General features: G+C 41.8%; 1 protein-coding gene across 1 annotated transcript; it reads right to left on the minus strand.

Annotated features, from left to right (window-relative positions):
- LOC115094654 (dynein heavy chain 11, axonemal-like) lies at window positions 1–26,263 on the minus strand. The gene is made up of 8 exons (XM_029607904.1): window positions 26,161–26,263; window positions 24,318–24,444; window positions 16,558–16,753; window positions 15,963–16,062; window positions 8,769–8,980; window positions 8,203–8,436; window positions 5,440–5,607; window positions 1–360 (listed from the first exon to the last, which is right to left on the minus strand). Exons 1-8 carry the CDS (start codon window positions 26,261–26,263, stop codon window positions 1–3), a joined length of 1,500 nt encoding a protein of 499 aa, XP_029463764.1.

The raw sequence follows: 26,263 nt of genomic DNA on the forward strand, positions 1-26,263 counted from the left end.
CTACTTAAGGATAGCTTTGATTCTCCTATCCTGTGCATCCTTCAACGCTGCTCCACCTTCAACTGTGATGGTGGTTTGCTTGGAACATACCAGCACATCCACCTTCATAAAGTGCAACTGTCCCCTTGCTGTCGGAACCAGGGGGTACAGCCCCACCAAGGCACAGACCTCTTTAAAAATAGCTTCCGGGGCACCCCATTCAAGGTCAATCAACACTTGAATCACATCTAGTATCAAAAAGAAGCATGATGCCTTGCAAAGGGTAACCAAAATAGGATCCTTCTTTGGTGCACTCATGAAATCCACCCGAGCACTCCCAGTGTCTTCAATGTCTGGGTCACCAGAGCCAGTAACTTGTCTCTATGCAAGAAACATAGCATCGTCCTATAAGACTCCAAATCCATAGGAATTTACCCTTCTTCCAAAGAATAAGGATCCCCATCATCATCAGTGCCATCTGTATTTCCATCATTGTGGCCCTCAGCAGCCACAATGTACCCCAGCACTTATCCCCGAAGCTATCCCGGGGACCCAGAGACTTGCCTGGTTCTGCCGAACGGGCCTGCAGAAAAGACTGCAGCCCTTGAAAATATTCCACTCGAGAAAAGGTGGAAGGTCCATTTTCAACCCCTGCAGACCCTACTGTGGCATCCGCCAATCTATCCTCCCCCAATTGCAAACCAGTCAGGGGGGCATCAGATCCAGGTGACACTCCAGAGAGACCACTTAATGGTCCCACTCCTGCTGACTGCTCGGAAGGACCTGCATCCGAAAAATCTGCCGAAGGCAACTTGCCCTGAGCCTCCATACAGCGCCAACAAAAATTAGAGGGGGAGCCAGGCAGCAATGCCCGTATACGGCAAGCAGTATATATGGCCAAGCTCTTGGGTTTCTTCACCACCAGTGCCATCTCAGCAAGCATGAAAAGCTGCCATAAAATAGGCGTCCAGCCAAATACTTAGAGCAGGACGTCCAAAACACAAGCACACAGAGTCCTAAATGCCTGTCCCTGAATGTCTAAGCTCTGGTGCTTATGGCCATGGTAGGCACCCACACCCTGCCAGATGCTCCCAAAAACTACATGGCCCAGCACTCACTTCACCCGGATGCTCAAAAACTGGACGCCCAAAAACTAGGCATCCCAGCAGTCACTTCAACCGGACACACAACCCAGACATGCATGTGCAGCCGACATCACACCAAAGCCTTGCGGCAGACTTGAACAGAAGAAAACATGTGAAATACTGCCTTGGCTACCTCACGCAATCCTGAGTGCAGGGCCTAGCCACTAGGTGCTCCACCTGCCAAAAATGCTGCAACACTCTAACCCCCCCCCCCCCAGAGGAGGAGAAGGGACGATGACCAGACGTTGAGAAATGGGGACCCCCAAAGAAGGTAAGAGAAGGGACCCATACCTCTGTACCTAACGTATGCAATGTACTTTATTCTTTTTTTTTGTAACCTAAGCTCAGCTTCTCCCAGATGAGCACACCATTGGGTCTCTAGCTGCAGAGGGAGAGGGCTAAGGCCTTCACCACGGTGTCTCCGCATCCTGCAACTGCTAAGCCTTTTTATAGCATTAAGTCTATGGCGGAACCGGCTACCGGACCAAGGAACTTGACTGAGGGAGTAAAGCAGTGCTCTCCTGATCTTTTTTTTTTTTTTTTTTTTTTTTTTTTAGCAATCCCCAGTAGGAAAATGCATGTCCACCATCTGCTGGAGATGGAGAATACTGGCGGGCTGATGTCAGTGCAGGGCTATATATACCGTGACGTCAGCTTTACTCCATCTCCATCTGCATAATCCATTGGTCATGAATTAGCCTGTCTGAGTGCAAAGGAAACTCACACAAATGGTAATGGAACCCATGAGGGAGGGTGTGATCCTCCATCTAGTGCTCACTAATGGGGATAATGTCTCTGATGTTCAGGTAGGCGCTCACCTGTGCAGCAGTGATCATCAGAATGTATGGTTCAATTTCACAAATAGGATAGAGAGAAGTCACACCAAGTTTTGAATTTCACAAATACAGACTTTGTCAAAATGGGGATGTACCTGAAGGATGAACTGGAAGACTGGGAGAAAATGAGTGAGGTGGAACAACAGTGGGCCAAATTAAAAGGAGCTATTATAAAGGCAGCAAATCTATATGTTAGGAAAGTAAAGAAGAGTAAGAGGAAAAAGAAACAATATTGTTCTCTAAGGAGGTGGCTGACAAAATTAAGGCAAAAAGAACAGCATTCAAGAAGTATAAAGGATCGCCAAAAAAGTAACACAAGGAAGAATATCCGTTAAAAATGAGTGAGATGAAGAAAGAAATCAGGAAAGCATAAAGTCAAGTGGAAGAAAGAATTGACAAAGAAGTAAAGAGAGGAGACAAAACATTTTTCAGATACATCAGAGAAAGAGGGAGGCCCAAAGTGATATAGTGAAATTGAAAGGTGATGAGTAGCATTGTGTGGAGAGAGATGAAGAAATGGTGGAAATATTAAACACATACTTCAGTTTGGTATTCACTGAAGAAGACCCTGGTGAAATACCATTGCTGGTTGGCAAGACCATAGATAGAGATGGGGCAGATGAAACTCCGTTTACAGAAGAGAATGTATGGGAAGAGCTAGGAAAACTGAAAGTGGACAAGGCCACGGGACCATATGAGGATCATCCCAGGATACTGCAGGAGCTCAGAGATGTGCTGGCGGGTCTGCTGCATGTCTTGTTCAATAGATCCCTGGAAACGGGAGTGGTGTTGAGTGATTAGAGAAGAGCAGTGGATGTCCTGCTTCACAAGAGTGGGAGCAGAGAGGAGGCTGGAAACTACAGACAGGTTAGCCTCACCTCGGTGATCAGAAAATTAATGGAGACTCTGCTGAAGGAAAGGGTAGTGAACTATCTACAGTCAGGAGGATTGCTAGCATGAGGCAGCATGGATTCACCAGGGGAAGATCCTGTCAGAAAAATCTGATTGATTTTTTTCATTGGGTGACTAAAGAATTGGATCAAGGAAGCGCGTGTGATGTGATCTACTTGGATTTCAGCAAAGCTTTTGATACGGTCCCACATAGGAGGCTTATGAATAAAATGAGAAGCTTGGGAGTGAGCACCAAGGTAGTGGCCTTGATTACAAACTGGTTAACAGATAGAGACAGTGTGTAATAGTAAATGGAACCTACTCGGTAAAGAGGACAGTGTTAAGCGAAGTGCCACAAGGATCGGTGTTGGGACCGGCTCTGTTCAATATCTTTGTGAGAGACACTGCGGAAGGGATAGAAGGAAAGTTTGTCTATTTGCAGATGATACTAAGATCTGCAACAGACTAGACATGCAGGAAGGAGTAGAGGGAATGAGATGTGATTTAAGGAAGCTTGAAGAAAGTCGAAGATATGGCAGCTGGGATTCAATGCCAAGAAGTGCAGAGTTATGCATCTGGGGTGCAATAATCAAAAAGAGCTGTATGATGAAATGGGGGTAAAGGGCTGTTGTGCACAGAGCAAGAGAGGAACCTTGGGGTGATAGTGTCTAGCGGTCTGAAGAAAGCAAAGCAATGTGACAAGTTGATAGCTAAAGCCAGTAGAATGCTGGGCTGCATAGAGAGAGAGGAATAACCAGAAAGAAAAAGGAGGAGATAATCCCCTTGTATAGGTCCTTGGGGAGGCCGCATGTGGAGGACTGAGTTCAGTTCTGGAGACCGTATTTCAAAAGTGACAGAGACAGGATGGAGGTGGTTCAGAGAAGAGTGACCAAAATGATGAAGGGGTCTCCATCAAATGACTTTTGAGGAGAGGTTGAAGGACCTAAATATGTATACCCTGGAGGAGAGGAAGTGCAGGGAAGATATGATAAAGACCTTCAGATACCTGAAAGATTTTAATGATGCACTATCAACAAACTTTTTCCATTGGAAAGAAATCAGTAGAACTAGAGGTCACATAATGAAACTCCAGGGAGGACGACTCAGAAGCAATGTCAGGAAATATTTCTTCACAGAAAGGGTGGTGGATGCCTGGAATGCCCTTCCGGAGGAGGTGATGAAGACAAAAACAGTGAAAGGTTTCAAAGGGCATGGGATAAACTCTGTGGATCCATAAAGGCTAGAGGATGGAAATGGCGGTTACTACCCTTAAACAATAACCCTTCATACCATTGATGCAACTCCATTATTAGTCTCTGATTTAATGGCAGGGAGAAAAGAAGAATTAGATTCAGACAGCAACCAACAAGGACATTGAATTTTACGATCTGGGAAAACAAATAAGCATGGGAATAACTTGCTGATGCGGCTGTTACTACTATTAACCAATAAGCCTGATACTTTTGATGCAACTCTAACATTACTCTCAGCTTCAACGGCAAGAGGTAATGGGGAATTGGACTCAGACAGCAACCAACAAGGGCCATGACTTTGACAGTGTGGGAAACTAAATAAGGGGGTGACATGTATAGCATGGCAGATGCTACCATAAGCTTGCTGGGCAGACTGGATGGTCTATTTGATCTTTTTCTGCTGTCATTTCTATGTTAATGTTAACACAAGCTCATTAATACTCCTGTAACACATTACAAAGGAGTAACCCTACTACTTTTTAAACCTGTATGGGACCAGGCACCTAACCTGGTCCACCTTAAACCTACAGAGAGAAAGAGGACTCTGTGGGCAGGACCCTACTGAGCAGGAAAAGAGTGTGAGCTCAGCTGAGAGAAGACAAGCCCTACGTCTCCAGGAGAAGGCAGCTCCTGTAATATCTTTGACCAAAGGTGAAGCTGTGAGTGTTCTGCCGGAGGCAAGCAGTACCTGTTATTTATGACGAATGCTGGTGTAATAAAGTGGAATCGTTTATAAAAGAGGCTGGAGTCAGTGTGGAGTGTGTCTCTAGCCCAAAGTTTATTCGGCTATCCCACACACATGTTAAGCAATAACAGGGGCATTTAATGCATGCTAGTTCCTGCATTAGCGTTAATGAGGTTTACTAAATAGGCCTCCTCCTCCCCTTTCTGCTTAATTTTTTAAAATAGAAAAGCAAAATGTTACAACGCATTAAGTTAGTTCTTTCTAAAACCAAACTCATTACAGATGATGTATACGTTCCAAGCTTTAGTTATTCTTTACTAGAAAAATGTGAAAAATGAATGTTAAAAATGAAAATGCTTTTCACCCTTCAGAAAAATTTCACCATAAAAATCTAATTGGAAATATTTTGGGGATACAGCCACAAACAGATAAAATTTTCCTTTTTATTACATTCCCAACTATCTCTTTGGTGAATTGTTTCAAGGGAAGGCAAATTCTGTGCAATATTCACAAAACTGCAAAATGAACATCTCACTTTGTACACATCGTTGCTCTTTATTACGCGTTCATAAATTCTTGTGTGTTCACATATTCCTGTGAACTACAGAACAGTTACAGGGAGAGGTTTGGAAGCCTGTTTTTGTTTTTACCATGTTAGCGTAGTCCAATGGATCGTATTTGCTTTCTTGGAGAACCCGCCAAATTTCATGAAATTCTTCTTTCATAAGGTGAATTTCTTCGCTAAGGATCTTTCCTCTCAATCCCCCAATCTCAATTCTTTCTAATTTGAGAAAGTCTATGGCTGATGTAAACAACTCCTGCAAATAAAAGAGTATGAGTGGATGGGCTGTCATTTCACAATAAATGTTTCACATTTATTTCAACTTTACTAAAACATTCAGGGTTAACTTTAAAACTGTTGGCATTGTGCAAAGCCTGTGGATACTTTTTAGCCTTGGGCTTACATTAATTTTCAAAGGGAAATTATGCATGCGGTCGTGTGCTTTCCCCTTTCAAAACTATCCTAGAAAAACCCTTTGCATGCCTTTACCCCTGCTAATCTGGGTGGGTAACCTTTTCGAGAATAATGAAACTGATAAAAGTAGAAACTTCTCTCTAAGGGAAAACTTCCTCCTACAGCGGGTAAAAGTACCTGCATAGAGGCCCTAAGCACACACGTTTACCCACGTATCAGGCGGACAACTTTTCCACGGGTAAAGCATTGTCTTATCCATGGCAATGACTTTGAAAATTACCTTATTAGAACTCTAGTCACCCAAATTTCTGCCAGAAAGATATGCATCGGCCTTAGTGAATTAAAATTATCACATACTTTGTTAAATAAATGCAGCTCTTGGGAAAATCTAAAATCTCTTTTACATGGGCCTTCAGACTGCCCCCCCACTGAAATGTATAATGCGTTATCAGTTTCAGTAGAATACAAATGGCTCTCTTGATCCCTTTTTGGATACCTGGAATCTCTCTCCTTACATCACCAACATCTTGAAATCAAGCAGAGGAAACCCATTGGCTATGTTCCCGCCGTGATTTTAGATTGAATTACAAGCAAGAAGCCAAAAGCACTATACATACTACTTTATTTAAAAACCCATAGCCCAACTCCACAGGAATCAATGGAGAAAAGGAAAAAAAATTTAGAAATTGTCAATTCATGATTGAGAAAAGCATTAAGGGTTAGGGAAGACAACTATATGCATACATTTAAAAAAGAATAGAAAATATCTCATTCCTTTTGTACACTTTAAGGTGAATTTTAAAAGAGATGCACACACACAAAATAGCAGAAATGCGAGCAAGTAGAACTTATTTGCACTAAAGCTATTTTATAAATATCGCACATACGTGCACAAGAACTAATATGCAAATAATTTTGCTCATGAATGGGCCAGGGGTGTTCTGGGGGCGGGGCCAACATTTATGCACATAAATCATGACTTTATAACGTGCGAATGTAGCGCACGTACGGCTATTACTGTACATATTTACTTCTGCTATTTATCAGGTCAGAATAAAACTCTTTAGAGCCAACTGATTAGGTAAGGGGTCTGAATAAACTGGGGGAGTTCAGGCTGAAGAACCAGGGGGGGTCTTGATAATCTAGATAGAGACCTGGGCAAACTGGTGGATTAATTGATAAAATGGAATTTCCTTCATGCGTGTATGTTTTCTTGTGTAACTGCTTAAAATTAAGAGCACACATACGTGCGCTAGGCGTATTTTATATAATGCACACGCACTTGAGCGGACAGAATAAAATCCAAGCATGTGAGCTTGCGCCCACAGCGCACGTATGTGAGTGCGTGGGTGCTCATTTTAAAGTTACCTTATCAGCAGCATTGCACATCAAGGAAGAAGTGGAACAATCCCTTCACAAACAAGACATCCCTGCTTCACAGATTAAAGTAACTAAGAATGCCTTATGTGCCTGACCACTTGTCCATCTGTGTGATCTTTCAATTACACATGAGTGAAAACATACATGCATAAATCTTCTTCCCATAGAAAAATACCCAGAGAACAGTAGGAAGAACCAGTGGTAGCACGGCAGCTCTCTTTGCCCAGTTAGCCCAGCCCCCTATCTCCCACGACAATGTTTCAGTAACTGGCCAATTCTGTGGGCAGGGCTGGATTTTGTGGTCCTTCCCACTGCCACAGATTTGCAGGACATTTAGGGGTCCCCTCTGATATTCTATCATCTCTTACGCAGCACTCTGAATACAGCAAAGTCTTCTACTGTCTAAAGTGGTTCTGTCTGTTCTACCCACGTGTTTTTTAGGCATTCTTTATTTGAAAGTAAAAATGGAAATCTTATGTCCAGGTCCTGTCTTGTCTGTCTGTCACTCTACGTAGTTCTATTGGCTGCCTCATGGGGACACTGTGAATTAAACTCAGCATAACACTCATACTAGTTGCTGCTAGGGTAACATTTAAAAGTCCAAACAAGAAAAAATGCCGGGATATCTTCCTGCAGTAGCAGCACCTCTCCATGCAGTGCCTTTGAGACTGGACCTTTCCTTTTATTTTAACAAAGATTATAAGGCAGGTACGAACATGACATTCCTAGATGCTATACAAAAAAGTAAATAGGACAGACAGACCTATCCTGCTTTACTTCCTAGTCCTGTTGAACAACACAGTGCAAGATGACATCTTTCAAACTGTAAGAGGTATCACTTACCAGAGCTTTTATATTAGCAGTGTTTTGATTAATTTTGTATCGGAAGAAGTTTGAATAACTCTGTTTGCTTGCACATACCATGATTTAATTATACAAAAGTGGCCATCTACAATTACACCGGATCTAATTACGTATCCTTTTAACAGCAGCAACTTAAGTAAAAATACAGTTTTAAGAATTCAGAGATAAACCTCACGATGAATATGTATCTTACTTCAATGAGCAACAGCCTTTCAAGGACTTTGTCAAATCGACAGAATACAAGCTGTGATGGAAAATCCCACAGTTTTGCTTCTCTCCCGTTAATGTAATTATTCGCAATCTTTTCTTTATAGACAAAGAAAGTCTTCTTAAAATGTTCAAACAAATGTATTGCTTGTTGTATTTTTTCCATTCCTTCCTGCAGATCCATTTTAAAGACCTCTTCAGGAATTAAGTATGCAAAAGTCTATTTTAAAAAGAAAGATTAGGTAATTATTTTATACATAGAGTCAACATGTACTTGAAATGCCCAGCTGTGGTGGCATAGTGCTAGATAGCATTCTATATCTTAAAGAGGTAAAAATAGGACTTGGATATGCTTAGCTCGATATATCTGTATGTTATGTTACATTTATATACTGCCTTTCATGTGCACCCCAAAGCAGTTTACAATATAAATAATATGATAAATAACAAATTCATCATATATTTTCATTTAGCATTTTACTGGGTTATTTCAGTTAGCGCAACTCGAGAGGCAGGTTACTTGGTAGCTGAAACATAAAAAGTGACACTTACCTGATCAATTAAAAGATTGCAAAACTTCTGCAGTAGGACAACCAATCTTCCTGGCATGCAATAATATTTAGAATGTGTCCATATCAAACAGATGATATGAAAAAGGGGTTCAATGAAACGCTCAAGGTCCAGGAAGTTTGATTCCTCCAAGCAAGCAACATAAACTTTTAAAGGCGTTAGGTGCAACTCAATATCCTGAGCTTCAGCAAGAGCTGCAAACAATTACAAAACATTTTATGTACCAAAAAGATGCTTTGCTGAAATATGACAGCAGGCCATTTGTGATCTTACAAGCATATATACAACAAAAACATGGGATAATGTTCATGCTGGTTTGGTTCCATAACAGCTATGACAACTTGCAAAGGATGAAGTGATTTATAAACCTATGGCTTTTATTTCTATTGAATTTTGCAGATTACATACAGATACAATGAATTCCTTCTCCAAAGGTGTTTACAATCCATGGTCAAAGCCTGAGGCAACTGCAGATGAAAGGAATTGCCCTAGGCCACAGAAAATATAAATTGTCAAAGAACAATCTGAACTTGGATCATCTGGTCTCTAGCCCATCACTTTGCCCACTTTTCAACCCCCTTACTAGATATCAATGTTGTATATATTAGTTTATGTAGAGCTAATGAATATATATGCCAAGTCTATATGGTTTGCATGAGAATAAAGTATTTGAAGTTGCTACCAAATGGGTTAAGTCTGCTGGCTAAGATCCTAAAAGCCTATGTAAAGAAAAGTGAAAAAGTGGAAACATTCCTGCAAATCAGTTTATATGTGCAGTTTAGACTTAGTGCATCTTTTGCGCAAGGATTTATTTTCCTGTTTCTCCAGGAAGGGACAAAAAAAAAAGCCACAGAAAAGATGAAGAAACAAAATCTTCAAAAAGCATTGTGGAACTTTTGCCTGAAAGAGCTGAATGTAAGAATTGATCAAAAGTCCCAAAGCAATTTTTATATGGTTTTTTGCTATGAAAGCTTCAGTAGTGGTGAAGTGCTTGGCAGCTAAATTTCAATGCAAAAAAAAAAAAGCATTATGCATTTGGGGTGTAGAAATCCAAGGCAGCAATATGTGATAGAAGGTGTTGGTGAGATAGTGATATGTATGAAGTAGACCTTGATAGTGATATGTATGAAGTAGAAGAGAGACCTATCAAATGAGCTCAGGGTAACAAGACAGTGTTACAAAGCAATGTCCACAGGGCTAGAATTCACATGGAGAGGCATAACCACTAGAAAGAAAAAAAGTGATAATGCCCCGGCTCCAGTTGTTAGCAAGACCCACAGGAAATAGTTGTGGAGTATTGTGGCCTAATCTGAAAGCTGTAGCTTCAAAGGATATAAAAAGAGGGGTAGTAGTTCAGAGAAAGGCTACAAATAAGGGACAGGCTCTTATGGACCTAAATATGTGTTCTCTAGAGGAGAGAAGGGATGTGATAGTTTAGTTTAATCATTTTCTTAATCGCCTTTCTGACATAAGAAAATCAAAGAGATTTAGGGTCATAAAACTCTAATTCAAAGCAATACAAAAGCAACAAAATAAAATCAGCAAGCATAGAATGCACTTGATATCAAATCATTAAAATTCAAAGACATTTTACAGTAATTAGTAAAAATAATAATAAAAAAAACAACAGAGATTACTTGTTTCAACAATCTAATTTATAAAAGCTTGTTCAAACAACCAAACTTTAATCTGTTGTTGCATCACAGGGTGCGGTCACTTGCTCAAGAGAGAGTGAGCCCTTGGATCATGGCACAACTTCAGAGCGAGGCTCCCAGGTAGGCACCATGGGAGGCGAGTGTCTTTTGGACCTGCTGCTCCCAGGTAGGCACCATGGGAGGCGTTTTTTGGACGTGTCTTTTGGACCTGCAAAAGCAGCAGGTCTTTTGGACCTGCTGCTTTTGCAGGTCCAAAAGACGAAGACACTGAAGACCTGGAACTTGGACGAAGACTAGGAACATGGATTAAGGCTCTGGAGATAAGAACATGCCATACTGGGTCAGACCAAGGGTCCATCAAGTCCAGCATCCTGTTTCCAACAGTGGCCAATCCAGGCCATAAGATCCTGGCAAGTACCCCAAAAACTAAGTCTATTCCATGTTACAGTTGCTAGTAATAGCGGTGGTTATTATCTAAGTGAACTTAATTAATAGCAGGTAATGGACTTCTTCTCCAAGAACTTCTCCAAGAACATGGATGAAGGCTCAGGTTCAGGTTAGAATTCAGCTTCAATGGGCACTGCACCACAGCTCACCCTACATAGCCCAAGGGCTGGTTGCAGACCATGCTGTCCTGCTACGCGCACTATACAACCTGCCACAGGTTGGTCACAGACCACATCAGGAGCAAGACAGGCTCGGGACTGAGACTCGGACAAGGACGGAAGCTACAACATCCCTTGGAACAAGGAACATGGCTTGGAATGAGTAACATGGAAATCCGCTGGCTGGACAAGCTCCACAAGACCTGAAACTAGGAGCATGACTAGGAACTCGAAGCTTGACTTGGAACTTGGAAATCTAAAAACAAGGATGGACTCTGAGGACTTGATCCAATGAAGATGGACTTGAAGATGGGCCTTGAGCCAGGAAGCACCCTACACAGCTCCTTATGGGCTGGTCACAGATCTCAACAATGGCACACCTTGAAGGATGAAGAGCCATGGAAAACCATGAAGCCCTGGAGTTAATACTGCAGAGCCCTTTATAGGGCTGCCTGGATGGCATCATCAAATGGGGCCATGGGGCTTTTCCTGCTACAGGCCCTTTAAAATGTGAAGAGGGGCGCGCACCTATGAACTTTGGGTTCAGGAGCAGCAGTGTTGGCAGCGTCCCAGCCGCTTCGAGGAGCCAGCATCGGCAGCATCCAGGCCACAAAGATATAAAGAGTGACGGCGGCTTGAGCTATGAAGAGCTTGACATGTCATTGGCACTCGGCCATGAAGAGGCAGGCGACAGCGGCAGGACTCCATGCCGCAGGGAGAAACTGAACTGGCATTTGCCAGCAGGAGGTGAGAGGCCGCTTGTGGGCTTGTCCCGCAGCGGCATCACAACATCTGTTTCCTGAATTTGAAATATTCTCCTCTACAAGGACAACCAAAGGTAATGAATTCCACAAGAGAGGCACAATGTAGGAGAAGCTAGTCATCCTAGTTTCCTCTAGTCTTAGCTCCTTGGAAGAGGGCAGTTGTAGCATCTCTTGTTGGGGACAATTGCAATGAATGGGAGGGTTGATTACGAATTAAAAGATGAGAAAGGTAAGGCTGAAGGCATAAATATGCAAAGCTCTAAATGTGAGACACAGACATTTGAATCTTATTCTAAGATGATAGGTAACTATCTATAGCGTGGAGTGACAAGATCATACTTTTCCTTTCCAAAAATGTTTGGTGGCAGTATTTTGTAAAATCTGAACTTAAGGGCAAACCTTGATAAAGAAAATTGCAATAATCCAAGCAACTAATCACCAATGAATAAGTGTTTTCAGGTCATGTGGATCCAAAAATGTATGCAATCTTCAGATAAAACATAGAAAAAAATGAATGTTGTACATTAGAAGAAATCAGATGGGGGGAAAAACATCTGAATCCATCTTAACCCTTAAGGACATGACTAAGTTTTTGAGTGGAATTGAGTCGCCTGCCATCTGAGAGGGTGGAGGTACAGAGCCATCCTTCCTTCAAGTGATCCACATTGATTCTGATTGATCTGGATTAACTTTAAGTTTAGACTTAAAAAGTCATTCAGAAATCTTCATCAGACAATCATTGAAATTATTTAATGACTCAGTTGAATTTTTTTCTAACTATGCTACAATCTGGATATCATCAGCATAGAAAAACAGCTATAACCTTAACTTCCCCCCCCCCCCCCCCCCAATGCCTATATTTCCAAAAAGAACCTCGCATAGTTACCCCAAATAAAAAGGACTTTGAATTTGAATCAAAGTGGCCAGGCATGCCAAATAAAGATTAAAAAGTCTACCTGAAAGGTATAAATAATGCACAAAAAGCAAACCATTTTCGGTGGAAAAGAAGCTCCGCAATTGTACTGTGTTGAATTCTGGAGCCCGCACCTTCAAAAGTTTATATACAGGATGGAGTTGGTCCAGAGGGTGGCTATTAAAATGGACAGTGGTCTTTGTTCTAAAGCATATGGGGATAGACTTAACGATCTAAACATGTATACCCTAGAGGGAAGGTGAGATATGATAGACATTCAAATATCTCAAAAGTTTCCATGCACAGGAGGTGAGCCTTTTTCCATTGGAAAGGCGACTCTAAAATCAGGGGTCATGAGATGAGGTTGAAAGGGGGTAGACTCAGGAATAATCTTAGGAAATATATTTTTTTTACAAAGAGGGTGGTGGATGTGTGGAACAGCCTTCCAGTGGAAGTGGTGGAGATAAAAACAGTATCTGAATTCAAGAAAGCGTGGGATAAATACAGGGATCTCTAAGGAAGTGATGAGAATTATAATGCTAAATTAATTGGATGAATGGGCAGAATGGATGAGCCATAGGGTCTTTCGTGTTTCTATGTAAAGAGGATAAACTCAAGAGTAACAATAGAAAATATTTCTTCACAGAAAGGATGATGGATGTGAATGACCTCCCAGGAGAGACAGTAGAAGCAAAAACAGTAACAGAGTTTAAGAGATCATGGGAAAGGCAAGCACAAAGGAGTCTTAATTGCAAAGAAGTGAAGGCAAAGCCAGAGATCTGTGGTCTATAGTACTACAAAAGGAAGCAAATTGTGCAAACTAGATGAGCTACATGATCTTTATCTTTTCCATGTTGATATACTTAACATGATTTTTCTGTGGACTTTTTCTCTTCCAGAAGTTGCAAGAAATTAAATCTTTGGCAAAAGATTAGTTAATTCAAAACTGTGCAAAATGACTTGCATGCAGACATTTTGTGCTTCTTTTTTCCCAAAATGTAAAGGTGGTCTATATTCAAAGACCCACTGAGTGGGTAAGTTACAGAGATAACTTTATTCAATTGACTTTACCGGGATATTCAGCAGCATTTATCTACACAAAAGTACCATGCAAAGTTATCCAGATAAAGTGATTTGTCTGACTAGATTTACTGGGATAAGTTTGTCTGGGCACTGACCAGACAATGTAAAACCATGCCCCAGGAACAGCCCTAACAGTGCTTCTTTATACTCTGGTAAATTCTGTGTGTGCAATAATTTGCCCAGACAAAATTTAGTTGGGAAGTAGGGGAGAAATATTCAAATCTGGGGGGTTTGTCCAGCTAAACTCCAAAGGTTAGCCAGACAAACCCTTTGAATATGCACCTCTAAATATGTATATGTAGAATAAAATCAATCTATATGAGGAAACTCCGTCAACTACAAAGCATAAAAATAAAATCCTTCCCATCTGTTTAATGTCCCTTGAGTACTTCGCAATTTTTTTATGCTTCATTTGACAAAATAATTTAACATAAAAAAAAGGACATGGTATCAGAGGGAGTGGTTAATTATTTCCCAAAGCTGAAAACTCCCATTATACATTGCAAGTGATGATGTCACAATCTGTGGAGCTAGAAGAGGCATTAATGAATGTCGGGTACAGGGAGAGAGATCATTGGTGATGCTAATTGTTATGGGCAGTAACCAATATAGAAAAGTTGAAATCTTGAAAATGAAGGGAAGGAACTGCTTGCTGAAAAAAGTAGCAACCTAGAAAAATAATGTAATAATAGAAAAGATTCCTTTAGCATTGTTGCCAGTCAAACCCATGTAATAATGAGCTCATAGTTCAGACCTGATTTACCAACTCTCATTGCAATGCAGTCTCACAATTTTGGCCATAGCGGGTGCTAGGCATATACCAACTAAGCAATTGCTTCGGGCTGCAAGTAGCTCCAGCGGGCCCATGGGCTCACTTTCTGTTATTATTTTATTTTGTAAGGATTTGCCTGACCTATACCCAGTGGGCTAGCTTCACTGCTTCTTTATGCCCAACAGAATGCACTAGTAATGGATGTTAGAAAACCAGGACTGGATGACAATAATCTCATAAGGAGGATATATGGAGTTTAGTTGGCAGCATCGTGAACTCCTCTAGCACTATGACCACATCATAGTTAGTCTATTTTCAATAATATCCTTGGACCCAGAACACTTCATAAAATAGAACTAAGAACAATTTTAAGAGATAGTGAAAGAAGTCAAAACAAAGCAGCAAAATGGGAAAAATTGCTGCAGAAAAAAAAAGAGAAATCCATTTAGGATGCTACACAACATGCACTGTTATATATAATACAATACAGAGGATAAAAAACGTCTTTGTGGTACTTCCTCACTAAGACATACTGCATCAGCTTGAATATAAGATGGCCTCAGATATAAGATAATCGCCTTATATTTGGGTCAATACATAGAAAACTTTGGGTCTGCAGGAGAGGTGGCTGCTATTGGCATTTGAGTCCCCGCCCACCCGGTCACCAACGCGCTGCACTCCTCCCCCTCCACCCATTCAATCCCCAAGTCTTCCTCCCCCCACCTCCCTGCCCTTGCATTTCTCTCTTACATTTCCCACCCACCCGGAGGCTTGACCCGGCCCAACCAAAACAGGTCCAGCTGGCAGAAAAGAGGAGATGGCGGGCTGACCTAATATGGCTGGCAGAGCTGCGGATTTGGTTGTCTATTCCTCCTTCTTCCTCCATGTGGTTCAAACAAGCAGCTTTTTGAACTCCCTGGCGTTCTGGTAAATCTCTACAGAGCAGCACACCATTTAAACAGCAGGTTTGTGAACCGTGCAGAAGGGGGAGATGCCGGTGGGCAGATGTAGTAAACTCAAGAAGCATGGATCACCAGCTCTGCACCCTGCCAGCTGGGTTTGATCAGCGGGGTAAGGGTGAGGAGGGAGAATTTGAGATACACCCCCGCTTTCTTTCTCTGTCGCCTGAAGCAATGGGGAAAAGGGTGATGGTAAGAGCAAAAGACACTAGTGCCAGTAAGCTTTGCCCATGATTATAAGATAACGAGGGTTTTTCGTCATTCTAAATCCCCTCCCCCCCCCCCCCCAAAAAAAAGGTTTTATATTCGCACCAGTACAATAATTTTAAATATGTAAAAGTATTGATATTTCATTACATGTTTCTTATTTGTGTGTAGTCTAGGCACAGTTTTCAAAATACAATGTCTAAATTAAAATCTCCTACCTTCTTTAACATTTGAAGTTAGCTCTTTGAAACTGTGGTAATAACTGCTCCGAATCCGTTTCAAGATGTCCATTACTTTCCGAATCTTTGGGTTTTGTAACTAAAAGTGTTAAAATAAAAGTATACAATGTTAAACTTACAGATGATGCAAACTAATTTTTAATGCATGGTAGGTAAAAATGGCCAAATCAGTTAATTATTTTACTATGTCGTCTCTTTAGCCATATTTTGAATTGTATAGCATGAGTAGATGAGCATTTTAATGGTGTTTGCAGTGCAGGATAAACTGCTACTGCAAGCTGCCCAGCTTGCAAGAGAATAGATCAGTTTTTTGTAAAAAGGACAAAGGTATTTCTGAAACCTGAAGCATACTGTACATAATCTTGGACAGAGTATGAATATCTAAGCAAGAATTGTATTCCATTTTGTTTTCCATTATTACATTTATTACATTTACTGGGATATCCACTGCAGGTAATTTGCAATTTTTTTTAAAATAAAGTTAAGCTAGGAAAGGCAGTAAAATAGAAATCATGATTCACTCCACTAAATACATATGACAACTTCACTAAATACTTTAAAAAATGCATTTCACCTGATCATAAATGCTAAGCAAGTTTTCTTTTTGCTGCAGCCAAAACTCTATTTCATTGGCAGGTCCAGGATGTTTGCCCTGTAAAATCAACTGAGCTGAATCTCGCTTTAGAACATCAGATATCTGGTGTGTCCACTGAATTACCATGGTTTCAGTAGAGTAGACTGCTACTTTTTCAATGGCATGAGACCTAGAACTAAGAAAATATTGCGTCATGTTTCATAATGAGAACAAATTACCTTCCCTTGAGAGATTTATAGGAACTCTTTAGACATTTAGGGGGTAATTCTGTAACATTGTGCATAAGTTAGCCAGCAAATATGGTAAATTGTTCTTGCCTGATCATTTTCTCTCCTTGAGTCCTGGTAGACCAGTCCTTAAACTTGGGATTTCCCTGTTCCTCAGCTGCCGGAGATAGAGGGCACGCTCCTTTCATGACCTCATTCTTGGCCATAAAGGGAGAGCGGTTGAAGGCCCTTGCCAGTAACCTACTCTCAAAGTGATCAAAGACCTCCATTTCAGCCCTTTTTTTTTTTTTTTTTATTCTGTTGGGAACAAGATGGCAGCATGAATGCCGAGCATGTTTGCTGTATGGCCCTTGAACTGTCTCCTATTGAAGATGCCCTCTAGATGTAAGGGGAAGGTATGGGTGTTTCCTCCCAAGACCCAATACCTTCCTGACCAACAGCAAATTATAACTTACATGCCCAGTCTTGCTGCAAAATAGGAGGCTGAAAATCCCGTTGGTGTTCAGGGTGAAGGGGCATCCCTTGCACCTGGGGGAGGAGGCTTCTCTCAGCCCCCTGGACATCCGAATGCCGCTGGCTGAAAGACATGAGTATCCTCTGGGTCCCCGCAGCACCTCAGAATGATGAAATCATGGCAACCGCGACACTGTTAAGGATCGTAATGCTCTATCTAGGTGGTTGGAAATGCTGGAAAATCAATCTAGACATTTGAATTTAAGATTGCTCAATTTTCCTAGAATTATGGGGGAATTTCCCCTTATTACCTTGAAAAGATTTTTTTTTTTAAATATTGCTTTTTGCTTCAGCACAAGTCCCTCCTGTCAATAAATCCTATTTCTTACCATCTTCTTTTCAATCTTCATCCTCTCAGACTACTAATCAGGCCACGGACTAAGATAATTTAACTAACTTTCTTGAAAGTTCCATGATAGAAGTTATAGAAAAGGCAACATTACTTGTCTCTATTTTTAATTAACAAGATGTGAGTTCTGTGATGTGCGTCTGTTCCAAGTGGTAGGTCTGAAAGGGCTATCAAGTGGCCGGAGAGCTACCCCAGATACTAGCATTGCGTTGTTGGATCTCACTCTGTGTGTGCAGATTCAGTGGAGGTCTGAGAGCTATGTTCCAAGTCTGAGCTACGTTCTAAGTCCAGCCCATGCCTGTATACGCTCGCCTCCCACAGTACCTACCTTGGAGCCTCACCCTGAGGTTGTGCTGTGATCCAAGGGCTCACTATCTCTTGAACAAGTGACCACACCCTACACTCGCAACAGGTTGTGAAGACCCTGAGCTCAGTGAGCTTGTGCCCGTGATGGGCTCATGTTTTCTGGACTTTTTGCATTTCGTTTCAAGCCAAGAATTCCACTCAAGCTTGTTTGCTTCAGAATTTTTTTTCTTTTTTCCTCTCAACCTGCAGGAGGCGCCTGCAATTGTTACTGGAATTTCTTATACAATCCACAGGAGGCATCTGCATTTTGTTCCTGGGTTTTTATGACCTGCAGGAGGTGCCTGTACCCAGGTTGCTCAAGTTCTTCAACATGTCCAACTCATTTGGTTCTCTTTTTTCCTTGTTTACTCCCCATCATCTGGGGAATTTCAGGGGGTCCCTATTAGGAGCCTTATTAATTCTAAATACCAAGACCTCCTTAGCCAGTCTAGGGCTACTAGTATCATGTTTGAGGGGTGATCCTCCATCCTCTTTACTACTTTGCCAATCAATGGCCAAGGTGGAAATACATACAGGAGCTTGCCCTTTGGCCAGGGTCAGATTAGGACATCTATCCCACTGGATCCCAACTCCTTCCTCTGACTGAAGAACCTAACTGTTTTGTCATTGGCTCAAGTCATCATCAAGTCCACAGCCAGAGGTCCCTATTGTTCTATCATCTGGAAGGTCTGCTGGTTGACTTCCCATTCTCCTGGATCCAGCCTGTTTCTGCTGAGACAGTCTGCTTGTACATTTTCTCTTCCTGCAATGTGAGATGCTGACAACTGCAACAGATTCCTCTCTGCCCAACTGAATATTCCACTCTCTTCCCATGCAAGCTTGGGGCTGCAAGTACTCCCCTGCTTATTCACATATGCCACTACAGTGGTGCTGTTTGAGAGACTGACGACCTTCCCCTTTATTCTTGGTAGGAAGGCCTAAAGTGCTAACTTGATGGCCCTTATCTCTAATCTGTTTTTTGCCTAAACAGCTTCCTCTTCCGACCAACTCCCTTAGGCCAAATGGCCCTGGCAATGAGCTCCCCACCATCATATTGGCATCTGTGGTTAGAACAACTCAGTTGGGAAGTTTAGGTCTACCCCTTTTATGAGGATGGAGGTATTCAGCCACCAGTCTAGACTCTCTATGACTCCCATGAGAGCCATAGGTGACAGTCGGAGTACTGAGAGGCTGGAGACCAGCGGGCTAGCAGCAACTGTTATAACAGGGGCATATTTGCCCTGGCACAGGAACCTTCATCTATAGTTGCTGTCATTAGCCCCAATAGTTGAAGATAATCCAATACCCCTGGACAACCTAGGGTGTGAAAAATCCCTACTTGTTCTATTATTTTGGTGACCCTCTTGGGTAACACGTCTGTCTATCATGCTGAGGATAGTGCCTAAGAACTCTAGTGACTGAGAAGGTTCTAAATTGCTCTTTGTATAGTTCACCACCCAGCCCAGTCTTTTTAGAAGCTGGACTACCATGGCTGAAGCCTGCCAGTTCTGCTGGGTGGTTTTAGTTCTGAAAAGCCAATTGTCCAAATAAGGATGTACCATTATTCCCTGCTTGCATGGAGCTGCCACCCTGACTACCATGACCTTGGTAAAAATCCTCAGGGCAGTTGCAAGCTTGAATGGTAAGGTTTGATCCTGAAAGTGATGGCCTAGGACACAAAAATGAAGATGACTTTGGAAAGAAAGTCTGATGGGTATTTGGAGGTAGACCTCTGCTAGATCCAATGATGCTAGAAACTCTCCTTTTCTTACTGCCACCATTCTGAAGTAGAGGGTACTCTCATGCACTTGTTGACCCTTTTATATCTAAGGCAGAACAAAAGATACTGTCCTTCTTAGGACCACAAAAATAAATTGAATATGTTCCTTACTTCCTTTACTGGGAAGGGACTGAGACTATGGCCTTCCATAACCTTTGCAGGGTCGCTCTTGCCTCCTGTGTTTTGATTTGCGACATGCAGGGGGAAATCATAAAGGTGTTTGGTACTAGGGAGATGCACTCGGATGTTTATCCCCTTAAAATTATATTCAGGACTCACTAGTCTGTAGTAATCTGGATCCACTTTGCGTAATACCGTGACAGGCATCTGCCTACCAGTGTTATTGCTTGAGGGAGCTAATGGATGTCATTGTACAGGACAACCACTTCCTGAAGTTGTAGGTAGGTCCTCCCTAGGTCTCTTATACCCTTAAAAGGATTTAACCCATGCCCTTCTGTGAGGCCATTAGCTCCAACATTTTACGCTTGTGATAGTGTTTGAAATGCTGCTGTCTAAGCCCTCACATGTTCAACTGGCCTTTATCCTCCAGGATTTTAGGGGGTTTCGATTCACCCAAATCCTTTACTAGTTTTTCTTAGTCTTCACTGAATAGTTGCTCTCCTTTAAAAGGAAGCTTACAGAGGCATGATTTGGATGCTGAGTCTGCTGCCCAATTACAGAGCCAAAGGAGACTCCTGGTTGCAACCCTGGAGGCAACTGATTTAGAGGATAACTTAATCAGGTCATACATTGTGTCTGCCAAAAGGGCCACGTCTGCTTCTAGGCATGCAGTTTCTTGACTTTCAGGCAACTGCTGAATCCAGCGTAAGGCTGTCTGGGCTACGTAGCCTCCACAAATTGAAGTCTGAATGCATTGGTCCCCATGGAGTAGTCCTGTTTCATTATCACTTCAATCTTCCTGTCCTGAGGGTTCTTTAAGGCTATCCCTCCTTCCACCAGAAAGGTAGTTCTATGGGCTGTTGATATCAGCATGTCAACCCTTGGGATCCACAGTAGCTTTTTCTATTCCTCTGCAAAGAGAGGCTACAATTTTCCCCGACCCTGCCTCCTCAGAGTCCCCTCTGTGGGGAGTCCCACTCTACCAGCACCATCCATCTTAGGGTTTCATGTAAGGGGAATGTTCTTGAAGGCTTCCTTATCCCCTGAAGGAGAAGGTCACCTTCAGCCGGGTCTTCTACTCTGGGGATGAGATATTCAAGGCTATCTGCATCCAAGTAATAAGAGCTGAAAACTCCACTTTTCAAAACAGCCTCACTATTGAAAAATTCTCCTCCTCTGACAAGCACTGTCCCTCTTCCTGGGAACTCAGGGCCACACTAGGCTTTGATTTGTCCACTGACCAATACTCTTCTCCGGAGTCTGGCTTGGCTGTAACAATGAGTAATGCTTTAATTTTAAGCATATCCAGTGAGCATGAAGGTGCTCCATTGCTCCCCTCCTCTGATCCCTGTATCGTAGACACTGAACCAGCCACGGAGCTAGGCCTCTGCATAGCACAGTTAACCTGGTGCAATATTAATACAAAATTCATGCAGAGCTCCATAGGGTAGGTTCCTGTTGGGCCCCTAGCAGGATCTGGTCCAAAGTCTTGTCCTGGAAAATTCATCCTGTCTACAAGCCTCTTCCCTGGAGCCCCTTCCACTAGAGAGACTACCAGGCCTAGTTGTCCTGATGGCAGCTACTCCTCCTCCCCCGGAGTAAAGGGAGCTGAGTCCGTTGTTGGGCCCACTCCTCCCACAGCCTTTCTTCTGCCTGAGGGGGGTCTTCGCTGAGCCCATACAGGTGGATCCAGGCCCAGTCCCCCATCACAGGCTGGGCAGAATTAAGCAGTCAAGCTGGGAATCTTTTTAGACCTACAGGATAAATATCTATGGCCTAGCAGCATTTTCTCTCTCTTTTTAGTTTAATTCTTTTTTTTATTGAGTTTATGAGACAATACAAACACATACTGGACAATGAATTGGTTCTGCATATCATCCAAATGATATATTTGAACAAAGCATTTAACAGTGTCTAATCCCAAGGCCCATCCCCCCCCCCCCCCCCCCAATTCCTCTCAGTCCTCCACCTCCTACATAAACAGTAAGATGACAAGGAGGCATTGTGTCACAACAAAATCAACCATTACGATATAATGTTTAAAAGCAAACTATGAGCCTTGTGTGGAAGTGACTCTAGATAACATTTCCAAATTATAAAAAAAACGTTATGCTTCCTAGACACATCCATAGTTTCAATACATTTTTCCATACAGCAAATCCCTATAAGTTGTGTTAAAATTGGCAGATCTGTTGCCAACTAATTTTTAAATACAAATTTCTTGGCTAATAATAATACTTTCCTAATCCACAATTTAACATATTTATCAAGGAAAGAGATACCCTGTAGGTTATAAAAAAGAAAAGAAGGGGCATTTAATGGTAACACAATCGCCGTAACTTGGTTTAGCTACTGTAGCACCCTGCTCCAAAAACATTGTATCAGCAGACATACCCAAAACTGATGACCAAGTGTACCTGGTTCCCCTTACATTTCACACATACATTGGAAGGGATGATCTTCGATAAATGCACTCTGGTCTGAGAGTAATAATAGTGCATAAAAAATTTATATTGAGTCTCTAGCAGAGAGACGTTAGTGATCACTCCCCTCACTCAAACCATAGTTTTGAAGTAAATGCAGGGAGATAAAGAAACACCCAGCTCCCTCTGTCAGACTTCTGCAAGATGTGTGCAATTTATGTCTGCCCTCTTCTTAAAAATTTATACCAAAATGATATAGTATCTCATAGGATCTTCTAAATCAAAAAGTTCAATTAAAATCTCCCAATTTTCTAAGCCCAATTTCCTCTTGTCTACCGAGAGAATATAATGGTGGGCTTACAGATAAGGAAAGAAATATCTCAGAGAGGCTTAGAAATACTGCTACAGTTCCTGGAAGGAGGCATAACCACCCGCATCTCTCATAAAGTGTTGAACCACCTAGAGACCCCTACAACCCCAGCTCTTAAAAATTAAGGAACGAAGCTCCGGTGGAAAAATCTTATTTCCTTGAAAGGGCAAAAAACCCAAGATTTAATACCACAAATATAATTTGTGTCATAACCAACTCCAGGCCTTCATAATGGGAGAGTGCAAGACACTCTGCTGTAAATTGGCTGGGAGAGATACACAGGCAGTATGCAGAACATATCTTAGATCTAATGGAGAAACAAATCTTGCTCATAAGTAACCAATGTGTAAAAGTCTGTTCCCATAACCCAATCATCCGCATGCCGAAGAAGACATGATATATTATGCGTCTTTAAGTTTGTCAGCCCTAGACCTCCCTTTTCCCATTGTTTTGTCAATATGGACATGGCTATCCACAGCTTCCTATTATGCCAAAGAAATTGACAAATTGGATGAGTCCATTTACGAATATCCATAATAGGTAAGCATAAAGGAATATGCATGAGATAGGTTTGGGCGCATGCAAACCTCTCTCATGCATATTCACCATGGATATCATGAAAACCAGGCCTGTCTGTGGTTCTTGAAGACTGGAGTTGGCCACCCCTGGACTAATGGGCAAGGGCCCACGAACACTCCCCCTTTATGGCCAAAAATGAGGTCATGCAGCAGGTGTGCCTTCTATCTCCAGCAGCTGAGGCATGGGGAAATCCCAAGTGTAAGGACTGGTCTAGCAGGAGGAAAAGGAAGTGAATAAGTTACATCAGTTTTCAAAGTAGATTTACACATATAAGTCTGCTTTGAAAACTATCCTAGCAAAACTACTCATACACTATTACACCTGCTATTTTGCGCAGATAGTTTTGGCAAAATAATTTACAAGCATACTTTTCAATGTAAAAAAGTTTCATTTAAGTCATTCCTTGTCCAGACTCCACATCCTAGAATGCCTTCCCCCATGCACAAAAAAATAATTTTATACACAATTTTCTAAAGGGCCACACTACAGTTTTGAAAAGCCCATATACCCATATACGGCTGCTTGCAGGGGTAAAAAGGCCATTAGAACCCATGAACTTTTACCTGCATTCTTGTGGAGGCACTCCCAGAGTGCAATGCTTGTAGTTTCACATTTTCAAAACTATGCAAGTTGTTTTTGTCTGAAAAAAGTATTCGCAAAAAAAGCAATTGTAAATTGTTCCTTGGACAATTTTGAAAGGGAAAGTTTGCTCCTACTTCCCCCCTTGAGGACTGTTGGAAAATCCACTGATAAAAAATAACCATGGACTTTGCTCTTGCCTGCACTGTTTTGAAAATTGCCCCCTATTAATTTTTATTAGTTAAGTCCTTAGAATGATGTTCTACTTTAAATGCTGTATTATCCTAAAACTGATGCAAATTAGTTTAAAATGTGGGTTCATGATGAAACGGAAGTCCATACAAATTCAAATAGTGGTATATTGACATTGGTTCCTAAAATGACCTCTGCTTCAGTGAACATCAAGATTTATTGAGCTGGGCCAGCCTGACATATCAGTGATAGTGCTACTCACTGCCATGCTGGAGATCTCGGTTTGCTAGCCCTCTGTGCAGAAAGTTGACACACGGTGGCTAGAGACAGGGCGCATGCACTCTGGGTTTCAGACCCAGACCAAAGGCTATTGTTGTGATGGCTGGGAGCTGGGCATGGGATGGAGAAGGGAGAATATGGTTATACATGGAAAAATAGCATTCATTTTTGTAAATGAAGGTTCACAGAGATTATAGCCCTAGAACAGGCTGGTTCTGACTGAAGCAGAAACCCAAATGGAAAGAAGCTACAGGGAAAACAAAAAGAAAGAAAGATTTATTGATTGGACACAACTTTCCTATAGAAAATACTGAAGAGTGATTTAAGAGATCACTGTACCTATAACAATTCACTTAAGTTTCCTATCTTTAAATTTCCCTTTTACCCAATCAACCCATGACCCATATGGCACACAGTGCTGGTGCATCAGTAACTACTGTGTGGCCTCTGGTTGAGTTCTTATTGCTGTTGGGTTTCCAAAGTATGTGTTGATGATACTGTAGGCATAAAATAAGTAAATAAAATCGCTTTTCATGGATACTTACATTTCAGTTAGATGGCTTTCATCTACATTTTGTATAAAGGGGGGAAGTGGTAGGAAAGTTCTGTTTTCTACCAATCCCTGAAGGATAAAGACTGTATCTTTCAACTTTTCTGCATGTTTCCCTATATCCTTCAATACTATTTTTGGCCAGCCATGGAAATTGTTAGGATTGGATAGAACTGGAATTAAAACCTATATAAAAAAAAAAAAAAAGAGTGAGTTCACAAAAATAAATGTTACTGATTTAGTCTGATCATTTTCTGATGTGCCTTTTCAAATAAATTATGTATTTGTGCAAATTGTCTAATTTATTTACTAGACTTCTTATAATATTACTAGCAGACACCTATAAAACATTTGCAATCATTTCTTCCCTTCCTAGTCCAGCCAATTCCCTTTATTTATTTTTTTAAACATTTATATACTGCACCATAAACAAAACTATCAGAGCGGTTTATAATAATAAAAAAATATAAAATAAACAAACAAAAGCAATCACTCTCTCCACTGCAAATCCCTTTATCCCTGCAACCTCACCCACTCAAGCACTAGGGATCAGGAAAGCTTTATCATGTTTCTAGAATTTTTGATAGTTCAGTTCTGACTGCAGCAATTGGTAACATATCCTATAGCTGTGAAGCTATGCTAGTAAAAGCTTTTCCACGTTATCTTCTCTCAATCCCGAATCCCTTTAGCCGATTTCTTCCAACCAGAGGTTCTAAACCTTTTTGACTGTTTGGACCACTTTTTTAGTTACAAAAATCTCATAGATCACTATTCCATCCCCATCACACTTACACATCCTCCTACAGCCTCCCCCCACCACTATTCCCCCTCCCCCAAACCTATTCCCTCCATTATCTATCCCTCTAACTTACCTTATTGATGCTAGTGCCATCAATCTCCTGGATTGCATAAGCCAAAACTACTGTCATCAAACTCCCAGCCTGTATGAGCCAGTTCTGCTTCTGTCACTGCTAATTCTCCCTGGAATTATTTTATTCTTTTTCTTTCCTGCAAACTTCCAGGATGACCTTGTGGACCACAGATAGGGAATCACTGTTCTAACCCTCTCTCATTCCAAAGCAAAGCCCTCCCCCCCCCCCCCCCCCCAAGCCAATCCCCTTGTATAAAGGTCCCAAGTCTAGCCATACCGAGGGACCTGAGGACTGAGATTTAGGAGTAGACACTGATCCCTGGTCCCCCCCCCCCCCCTCCAAGGCCTTCTTCTCCAGGTCCTCTTTCTTCTCCCATGGTCCCTGCTAAGTTCTCTTCTTCCTACCCTTCCCATTCTGATCTCCAATTCTTGGGTCTATCACCCGCTTCCCCTTGAATCCTCTTCTACCTTCTATGCACCCCCATTCTAAAACTTCTCCCTCTTCCAT

The sequence above is a fragment of the Rhinatrema bivittatum genome, chromosome 6 (genome assembly GCF_901001135.1).
Source record: "Rhinatrema bivittatum chromosome 6, aRhiBiv1.1, whole genome shotgun sequence".
Lineage (NCBI taxonomy): Eukaryota > Metazoa > Chordata > Amphibia > Gymnophiona > Rhinatrematidae > Rhinatrema > Rhinatrema bivittatum.